At 34.7% G+C, this 10,850-nt stretch overlaps 1 protein-coding gene across 9 annotated transcripts in view; it reads right to left on the bottom strand.

The window, feature by feature from the left end:
* The window catches only part of LOC126726546 (phospholipid hydroperoxide glutathione peroxidase 1, chloroplastic-like), a 100,518-nt gene extending 91,582 nt beyond the window's left edge, over positions 1-8,936 (bottom strand). For 4 of the 9 annotated variants that reach the window (XM_050431807.1, XM_050431810.1, XM_050431806.1 and 1 more), the window contains exons 1-5: positions 8,572-8,936; positions 7,947-8,023; positions 7,762-7,823; positions 6,785-6,903; positions 6,532-6,699 (exon numbers count right to left, since the gene is read on the bottom strand). In XM_050431807.1, coding sequence (XP_050287764.1) covers positions 6,532-6,699; positions 6,785-6,903; positions 7,762-7,823; positions 7,947-8,023; positions 8,572-8,829 — 684 coding nt within the window. In that variant the 5' untranslated portion in view covers positions 8,830-8,936. Of the gene's footprint in view, positions 1-2,606; positions 2,942-3,332; positions 3,627-4,399; positions 4,574-6,531; positions 6,700-6,784; positions 6,904-7,761; positions 7,824-7,946; positions 8,024-8,571 lie in introns of those variants that run through there. The other 5 variants (XM_050431815.1, XM_050431814.1, XM_050431813.1 and 2 more) reach the window with 4 other exon arrangements.
* Positions 8,937-10,850: the final 1,914 nt, after the last annotated feature.

The raw sequence follows: 10,850 nt of genomic DNA, 5'->3' as shown, positions 1-10,850 counted from the left end.
GCATTTTCTTGAGGAGGAGTTTTATCCTCGCATATAACGAATTATCATGTGGCAATGAGGTGTGGATTTGTTGCGACGACTTTCCCATATTTTGAGGGATGGTTATGTCCATGCATGTAGTGGATCATCATACTTGAACTATAAGAAAATTTTGGCTTTCCCTACCTTGTTGGAGGCATTTCACCCTTGCATGTAGGGATTTTGCCACGTATGAATAATATGACATCTTGTTAGCTTTCTAATCATTTGGTAGGGCTTGCCTTTGAGGATGCATTGGCTTTCCTACCTTGTCGAGGGCTAGTTGTGCCTTGCAAGTAGGGGTATCGCCATAATAAAACGTATTATTGGCTTCCTAACCATTAGATAAGGCTTACCATTGTGGGAGTATGTGATTGACTTTCCTTAACTTATTAAGAGTATTTTCACTCTCGTGCAGAGGCATTGCCGTAAGAATAAATTATAGGTTTTTCATTGGGAGAAAGCATTGGCTTTCCCTACCTTATTGAAGGCATTACACCTTCACATGTAAGGGTCTCACCATATTTGGATAATAAGATAGTTCATAGGCTTCTTAATGTTTCATAGTGCTTGACCCTGAAAATTGGTATGAGCGAGATATATTGTTGTCGCTTATGATCTTCTGCGAGATGCCAAAACACCGATTGATATACTCCTTGATGGAGTTGCCTATAGCCATTCCCATTGCTTTCTTGAGTGGAGTTTCTTCCGCCCACTTATTAAATTACTTAGTGGCAGCAAAGTCCCAAATGTATTCAGCAAAGTCCCAAATGTATTCGTTCAAGGGCGAATGGATAGGTACGATGAGATTAAGCCCCAAAGTGCGGAACGCTTTAGACTTTACCTCACTCTTGGCCAGAGATAGTTTGAAATATCTTGGAGAGGATCTCTAGGCTTTAGTAACATAAGGGCTTAAGTGAGGAATGGTGGGAGTCACTAGCTTAGGCCTAGCTAGCAACTCAAAATAGGCCAAGGTTCCATCTGATAGGCCCAGATCTTTAGTAGGTCCCTTGATTTGCTGCACCTTATCACATGACAAATTATTGACCACACCTGCCTTGATGATCCCCAAGAACTCAACACCATAATCAGGATGAATATCAAGTGATTGAAGGGATGATTTTTCAACCACCACATTATCACCACATGGATTCTTGCCCACTAGATTATCAAATTTCTGAAGATCACGATCAATTTCCTGCAACTTAGCCAAAAAAGATCACCACCTTCAAACTGGCCCGAATTTTTCACTACAAAATTTTATTCAAAAACGTGGACTTCCCAACAAAGTATCTCTTTTAGACATAGAAGCATAAGCTGGAATTTGGCCTCCATTGAGGAATGACTCAATATGAGGAGTGGACTTGGAGGAAACTTGATCCCAACCAACTATTGGGTTAGTGCCCGATACTGAGATTGATTGGGAGAGATAATCTTCCTCTTTAGTGGCTCCATCATGAGTATCCATTGCCATATTTGGATGATTCACCTCCGGGGGAGTGTGGCCAACATCCTCCGCTCTCAAGGTTGAGCCACCACCTTTCTCGACTGTCTTCCTCCTTAAAAACTGTCAATTTTATCATAATAACTAGGGACAAAAACCATAGGTTTGTTATAGGATCTTTACAAGGACGCATGTAAACTTTGCCCATATTGTCTCTGGTCAGGAGATAGGGTACCTTTGCTTTGAATCTATAGCACATAATCCTTATCATCATGGTCTAGGCAACTACACCAAAAACAGATATTAGGCAGTCGTTCATACTTGAAACTAACCCAAACCTTGTTCCCATTCTCCAAAGTCACCACACGACCTCGGCATAGAGGCAAGGAAACATCCAGAGTAACCCTGCATAAAACTACCTCCCTCCTTATTAGCACATCCCGTGGATCAACACACTAGCTCAATAGTATCACAAATACTTTCAGCCACAGTCTTGGTCATAAACCTGATACGGATGTCGTGAACTTGAACCCAAAATGTGGCTTGAGTAAAAGGATATCACATATCGGGCCGTCATTGTCATACTTCTTCATAACCATCAGGTGTTTGTCAAAACACCATGGTTCACTTTGGATAATCTGATTCACATCAACAGGATTACTGAAAACAAACAAAACAATGTGGTCCTCAAGACTACGAATCTTAAAGCCACCGGTTGATCACCAAAGCTGCCTAAAAGTTCTAGCCACCATATCCATGTTTAAGACATATTTCGTCAACAACTTGGCAGCTATAATAAACTTAGAAGAATGAAATTGATTTCTAAGGGTGAAGCCTACACCTTCTCTTTCATTGAGAGAAAAGTTGCTCTAGTTGAGAGAAAGGTTGCTCTAGTTTTTTGTTAAGTTCTCCATGAAAGAAAAAATAAAAAACTATTGTTTCCCAATAAAACCACGAAGAAAGAACCCATAAGCTCAAGAGACATGCTTGTTGCCTTTGGAGGACTAAACACCTTCAAGATAAATGGGACAACAATTCTACAGCCTAAGAGAAGATGGTTGAAAACCACTCTCTCTTAGTAACAAAGAAACTAAGAGACAAACACTCGTTGTTAGTTTATTATTTGTTCATAACATACTACATCTATGAAACTGTACTAAGTTTTATTCAACTTTTAATTTCACTTTTCAGCCTCACAAATAAGGCAAGTTAATACAAACCCCAAGAGAGTCACTTGCTGTAGATTTAAATTAAAGCAATTTTTACTAATAACACAAAAGAAAATTAGGGGTCGGGAAAGGAAAGGAAGAAACCAACTCTGTAAATTGTAAGTGTGTGTATATATATATATATATATCACCAATAACTCACAGAAAATACAACTATGAGATGAACGACTAATCCAGATATCTACATATTCCCATACATTCTTTTGCCCTTGATTCAACAGATAATGCATGCATGCCTTTGGATATCCTTCTGAAATAATTTATGCAATGAATCAGAGAAGCATACAACAATTCCTTCCAGTGCTCTTTACATATGACAGGATACACACTCATTATCAAAAACTAAACAATTGATCTGAAGTTTCCATGCCAATTAGTCTCAGAAACACAAAAAAACCTTTATGTACACATGCCATCACATGATACCAATGATTCATTGGCCTTTGTATCTTAAACTCTCACATAGTACCATTGATATGTCACAAAAGAACAAAAGGTTTCAATTTCAGAACTGATTCTACCTAAGGGTGCTACTTTGATAACTATGTAAGTGAATTAACTACCTTTAGCATCAAAACAAACTCCTCCCCCCCCCCCCCCCCCCCCAACAAAACAAAAAAAAGGAGAGGAAATTAAATCAATGGCGAGTAACGGCCTTATTAAATGTAAACTAACCAGAGAGTTTTGTAGTGGCTTAAATCTCAGTCTTGGTTGACTACATAAATTATAAAGTTCTGAATAATGTGTACTTATGGATTGAAGGTTATTAATACTTTGAAACTTATACCTGGTAAACAACAATTCTAATAGAAGTCAACAATTCATACCAGATCCCAAAAGGTTCATCCATTTACTAAAAGTCAACTTGGAGGAGTGAAATGCCATCAATAATCATATATTTTGAATGGATTGCAGTGAAGAGCAAATGTAAACACCTGACCATCATATTAGGGATATGAAACCTTAATATATACTAGAATACTAATAAAATTTCCTCGGCCAGTAAATTTGGGAAACCATTAGATGCATTTGAAACATGTTATGTAATGCAGGAGCATAACCAAAAGTTATCTCAATATTTCATTTTATATTTTTAGTGGATAATTTCAGATTGTAACAAAGTTATTTGTTTAGTTTGGATTGGTATTTGAGTTTGGTTAGGATTAGTAGTTTATCATTATCATTTGTTTAGGATTATTGGATTAGTATTTGAGATTGTTTAGGATTATCAAATTAGTATTTGAAATTGTTTATGATTTGTTTAGGAGAGTTTATCCTTATCTTTGTGATTCCTGGAAACTGCATATAAAACTCTAGATGATTTCTTTTGTAGGACAGACTATTATTATTACTAAGATTATTTGCAGAGATTGCATCTTATTTGTTTGGTGGTGATTCCAAACACCTTAGGTGGGAAGCCTAAGGTTCTTCAGTAGGACTAATCTAGGTGAGAAGCCTAGGTTGTCCTACATCAACTTGGTATCACAGCCCAACCCGATCACCCCTTTCAGCAACCCAAAATCATGACTAACAACCCACTGCCATACTCACCACCAAAAAAAAATAATAATAATAAAAATAATAAAATAAAATAAAAATTCAGATCCACAACTTCAACCTGACAGATTAAGAACAAGAGAGTTGAAAGCCAACACCATGTTGCCGATCCCACCAATGGAATGACACCATTGCACAACCCACTGCCGAAACACTACCCGCCGCCATGCCACTTCACGAAGCACTGCAATCTGACTCACCAGCTCTGATCTCCACCTTCGAGTGCCGCTGATAGTCATCGCCAACGAGCCCATGCTGCCTCTTTGCCGTCAACTCCAGCGATGTTTTGTGATTGCTCCGCCACTTCTTCTCTTTTAGTTTTCCTCTGTTTCTAGTTTCTTTTAGTTTCAGTGTTAAATGTTTCAGTTTGACGTGTTACTATTTGACACTAGCAAATTTTAGTTTTATATTGTAGTCTTTCTTTATTGTATTTCAAAAAAAAAAAAAAAAAAAAAGTCAAAGGCAGAAAAGTTCCAGCAGACACTAGAGTTCAATTACAAGCCACGCTTATCAAGCCCCACATAATGATCAGTACAGAGCACCAGCCAAAGCCCATGTTCATTTCAGATTGTTGAAAGTCCATTCCAATGAATCATGGTAATCTCAGAAGCACCAATATTTGATGGACGTCCAAATCCATGGACCTTCATTAATTGGTTAGATGAGATGGATCAATTCTTTGATCAAATATGTCTGCCAGATGCTAATAAGGTTAGGTTTGCCAGGTTGAAATTGAGAAGTAGAGCTAGAGACTTTTGGCGTAGTATTGAGAATAATCTCAAAGGAAGGAGCAAGCCTGCCATAACTGATTGGAATGAAATGAAACAAATACTTAGAGAGAAATATGTTCCCCAATGCTATCAAGAGAATTATCAACCTCAATCCTCTCCTGGGAATTTTCTATACCACAGAGACAGTATTCAGCAAGAAAACACCTCATCCTTCTGTCAAGAACTCACTACCATAGCTCAAGACTTAAGAAAAATAATGGTTTTGCTAGACTCTTCTACTCAGAAAAAGGATGCTCAGGTTCCACCAAAGACTAATGTTGAAATAGAGGTACAAGTGCCAATAGATGATGTTTCAACATTCATGCAGCAAGAAAAACCTATTCTAGAGTCTACACAAGAAGAGAAATTTCAAAAAGTGAGCGAAGATTTAGAGGGTGCACTTGATGTGGAGGTTGATTCTGATGAAAGTGGTATTGAGCCCTTCATGATCCATGAGGTTGAGGAACATCTACAGGTTGTTGAAGTCCAAAAGGTTGATACTATGATTCAAGATAAAATTGTGCCTGTTCAACACATTGATTTTGTGTTTCCAGAGGAGTTCTATGGTGTCATGGAATTGAAGGTTATTCTACTCTCAGCGCTTCCTAGGGTGATTTCTAATCTAAAGGAAGTATTAAGCACCAAAGTTTTAATTCTTCATCACTACAAAACTTGAGGTCGAGTTTTCTTAAACCAGGGGAGTATAATGCAAGAGCATACCAAAAGTTATCTCAATATTTCATTTTATATTTTCAGTGGATAATTTCATATTGTAACGTAGTTATTTGTTTAGTTTGGATTGGTATTTGAGTTTGGTTAGGATTAGTAGTTTATCATTATCATTTGTTTAGGATTATTGGATTAGTATTTGAGATTGTTTAGGATTATCAAATTAATATTTGAAATTGTTTATGATTTGTTTAGGAGAGTTTATCTTTATCTTTGTGATTCCTGGAAGTTGCATATAAAGCTCCAGATGATTTCTTTCGTAAGATAGACTATTATTATTATTGAGATTATTTGCAGAGATTGCATCTTATTTGTTTGGTGGTGATTCCAAACACCTTAGGTGGGAAGCCTAAGGTTCTTTGGTAGGACTAATCTAGGTGGGAAGCCCAGGTTGTCCTACATCATTATGTTTTTAAATTTAGTAACACTCTTTTTCAAAGCTCTAAGTGTCAATAAGCAGGTGATCTAAAAAAGATGGTAGCTCTCATGTTAACTTCCAAACATGACCTAGTTTGAAAATTTTTCATTTTATATATCTCCTTTTTTTTTTCTTTTTTTCATTTTTTCTGATAAGCCATTTTATATTTCCTTCTTGTATTATGAAAGTGTGTCATTTGGCCATATCTCCAAAGAAATTACACTAGTTTTTTTAACAGTTAGGAGTCTTGGTATGTTTCAAATAGGCTAAACAGATTCATCACCATTGTTATTTCAACCGGTATATAAATAACAAGGAACTTCCAAAACTTCTGAACCGAATGCAAAGAAAAAGGGAAAACAATACCTCAATTTGAAAAGGTGATGTTGTTGGTGGGTATCTTTCAACAACTTTACCATTTTTGTCCACCAAGAACTTTTCAAAATTCCACTTTATAAGATCACCTAAAAACCCTCCAGCACTCGATTTCAGGAACTGGTAAACTGGAGCTGTACTTGGCCCATTGACATCAACCTGTTGTGCACAATTTATGGTATCTGAGTACTGCTCTCAGCACATTATGTTATATATAGAGAGAAGAACAATGCATTTGACACACCTTATCAAAAATTGGGAATTCTGCTTTAAACCTTGTACAAGCAAACTGCTTGATTTCTGGGTTTGATCCAGGTTCTTGCCCACCAAACTGATTGCAAGGGAAAGCTAGAATCTCCAATCCTGCAATGAGAAAACAATTTAGGAGTACTATATTTATGAGAAAAACAATTTCTTCCTTAAAAATTTTCCAAGTGTGTCAAAGAAAAGATCAATAGGATTTATCAATAATCAACACAAAATCTTTTTTTTTCTTCTGGAACTTCTCATATGCATTACATCGAAATGACTTATGTTGTCCTAAGTTTGAATAGAACGATGATTGATCAGATATACCCGAAAGATATCATAGATTTGCAGGACCAATAAAATTTATCACAACTATCATCTCGTAGTTGTGGACCATGTGTTGGCTGTGTATGAGATATATAGTAGCAATATTTTGATGAATATATAGTTCATGCCTCGCAGTACATGTACCAAAATGCAGCAATGGAACAGGGAGGGTTGATGCCATGATGACTTGATAGCATATTTTTATGACAACTCGATACAGAAATACAACCCAACATGTTTAAATGAACTCCACATCCACGAACATTAAAGGTAAACATAGTTGACAGCCACTGAAAACTTGCTTGATTTTGTTATACTAAAATATGCACCTGGATGTTAAGGATTAATAAAAATAAATGCCTACAAATACTAGGAGACTTTATCAATGTTGTCCTGTTTATACTTGAAACTTTAGAGTTTCCTCCATCTTCAATTCGATTGCTATGAATATGGAGAAAAAAAGAAGAAACTTAAAATTTATGGGCGCCTTTGGATACATACTCAGGAAGACATTTTCTGATAAGTTAAACATAAACAGCCAGACACATCAATTATGGTTCAATTGGGTGTAAGTACCAATTTTTCAAAGATCTTTACAATAATTATAAATACATCGGGGAACTATCTCCAATTGCCATTGTATACCTTGAGTTTTGTACTTCTCATATATATGAGACAGTTCTGAGTAATTTCCAGTCGTCAAACCACTGTGATTAAAAAAAAAAATCCAGTTATATCACAAATTGGAATGACTGACATAGAGACAGGGATTTTCAATAGTTTAAACAAAAGAATTTCAAAGCTGCAAATCATCAATTACGGGTGCATACCATTTTGAAGCAACATTGACAATCAAGAGAACCTTTCCCTTAAACTTGCTAAGAGAAACATCCTTCCCATCGATATCCTGCATCAACAATCTCCATGCATAAGCACGATATACTATTAGAAACCACATTAGAAACCACATGTACATATTCTTTTTTAAATCAATAAAGAAATTAGCAATGTAATGACAATTGAATTCACTTCAAGTCATTGATACCAATTCACGTATACACCCATCCAAAACAACTAGACTTTTTTGCCTAAAAAACACACACACACACACCAACTTCTAGACTTTCGTTTCTCAGCGAGCCAGCTATAAAGTTGGCTATTTCTTCCTTACTTGTCCAAGTGCACTAATTCAAACATTTAGATATTTTCCTTTTGTCACATCTAATTAAATGCTTGAATCTCCTATATACACACACCCATTCAATTACATGGCATAAATACTCTCAAATGCTTGTAAGTCATTCGACACCCAATACCCATAAGCCAGAACTCAAAAACATCAAAGAAGAGTCCAAATTCAAACAATGACCATAATTTTAAAACTACAAAGAAAGAAAAAAGTGAAAGGGAACAAACAAAAAATGAGTTCTTTATTGTTCCTCAAAACACTTTTACTTTGACATTGAAATCATAGATAGTCTTCTCTGTAGCGGCTCTGGCGTTGACTGAGAAAGAACGAGAATTGAGAAGAAACCCAGGAAAAGTTGAGGATTGCAAGGAGAACCCATGTTGAGAAATGGCTGATTTGGAGGACCGAAATGAGGTTTTGATGGATGGGATCGATAAGGCAATTGAAGTCCATTTTGGAGAAGTTGGAATCATTTTGGGTTGCAAGCAAGCATGAAGAGAAGCAGAGAAAGGCATGGAAGCCATTCTTTGTCTGTTTGTTTTGGTTTGGAACTTTGGTTTTGGAGTTCGGAGTTGCACAACGTAATCAATCAAGGAGCTTGCTAGTTAGTTGAATGTAAATCGTGGACTCCAGAGTCCCGTAGCTATTTCAGTGGAGCTTGTGCTTACATGTGGTATTTTATATGTCATCTCCCACATGGGTCACATTGTAAAGACAAAATTCGAAGCAACCTAAAATTTTATGGTTGAGTAAGACATTTGCAGTCAATCTTACTTCCATCAAAAATCGACTAGTATTTTAATTTAGAGGTAAAGAATACAATTATTAAAAACGAATATTCTAAATTGAAACTTTATAAAAACAATTATGAGTAATGTTATATATACTAACTTTTTCATAACATTTTTATAACCAACTTGATATAGTTTTAGCATTTTTCTAATAATTATTAAAAAGAAAAGGTATGATGTTAGTGGTAGGTCTATGTTAGAATTATTAAGAATTTTTCACATCAGTAGTTTATGAGAATATTTTAAAATAATTTGTACTTAAAGCATTACTCAAATTTTATTTATCTTATTAATTGGGAAGATAATATGTAAAATTCAATTATCTAAATGTCCATAAATTTAAGATTTTATTATAACTAAAATTATATTATTAATTAAAGTGAGTTTGGGTTAGGGGTTAGCGCAGCTAATAAAGTTTATTATTATAGAATAAGAGACTAAAATTCAATCTTCACTTATACTAAAAATCAATTGATGTTGATGAGTGACGATAAAGAGCAATGCAAATGATAAAATACAATTTTCTTTTAAAGTTTGAGATTGTTTTAATTTTTGTCCTTTACAATTCAACATTTTCATTTTGCCCTATATGTTTAATTTGTTTTCATATTGACCATTGCATTGTTTGATCTTGTTTTCATATTTGTCCTTTATGTTTCAAAATTTTCATTTTCATGTAGGATTAAACTAATTACTGAATCAAATATAAAGGGTTAAACATAAAATTGAATCATACATGCAAAATGAAAATTTTGAAATATAAAGGCCAAAAATGAAAACAAAGTCAAACATAAAGGGCCAAATAGAAAACTACATAAAACATGAAAGGCCAAAATGAAATTTTGAAAACATAAAAGGCCAAAACAAAAATAACTACAAAATTTAAGGACCAAAAATGTATTTTAGTCTAACTATGAAATTAGATTACCATATTTTTGGTTAGTGTAAATTTTATTAATGTTGTTAGATCATTAACAACTACGTCAAATTTTTTTTTTTTTTTTTTGAGAAATAATTACAACATGTTGCTAACCGCGTAGCTCGAACCTTTTCCCCCCTAGACCCCCAAGCACTTTGTGCATGGGGAGATGCCAATTCAGTTACAAAACCTTTAACAACTACATCAAATTTCAAGAGATCTAAAACTATGATGAATTTCACATGTACGTCAACACATGATTAAATAACTATGAGACTTAGCTTGATTCCTTGCTTCAATTTTCTCAATTTACACATAATTATCTATAGGAATCGTTTCTCTCTCTTGACTCTCTTTACTATATACTTTATATTCAATCACTATGATGAGAAAAACTAAAGATATTTTTTATAGGTATAGAGAGAAAACTAAATTATTTGTTCAATTTATCTCTACTTGCCCATCAAAGTAAGAATTACTTAAGAAATTACTTCTCTATTAACCAATAGTCAAGGATATGTAATTAAGTCCTTATCAAATATCTAACTTCACATTTACATTATCAAATAGAAGTGAATAAAATTCTCTATAAAAAAAGAAAAAAAAGAAAAAAGAAGTGAATACTATTTTGAAGCAACATGACCACCTTATCATTATTACTACTGAATGTTTTCATGTATAAACATGGGTTACAATCTCATTTTGTTAATGTTTAAGTCTTTGGTTGGTATCTACAAAGAGTAAAATTCAAAGGGAGAACCAATATAATGGCCATAATAATGGAAACAAGAAAGGCAAAGCAATGGCAGATTGGCAAACATTGATTATTGTGGCA

Source organism: Quercus robur, chromosome 5 (genome assembly GCF_932294415.1).
Source record: "Quercus robur chromosome 5, dhQueRobu3.1, whole genome shotgun sequence".
Classification (NCBI taxonomy): domain Eukaryota; kingdom Viridiplantae; phylum Streptophyta; class Magnoliopsida; order Fagales; family Fagaceae; genus Quercus; species Quercus robur.
This window is presented reverse-complemented; position numbering and strand designations above follow the sequence as displayed.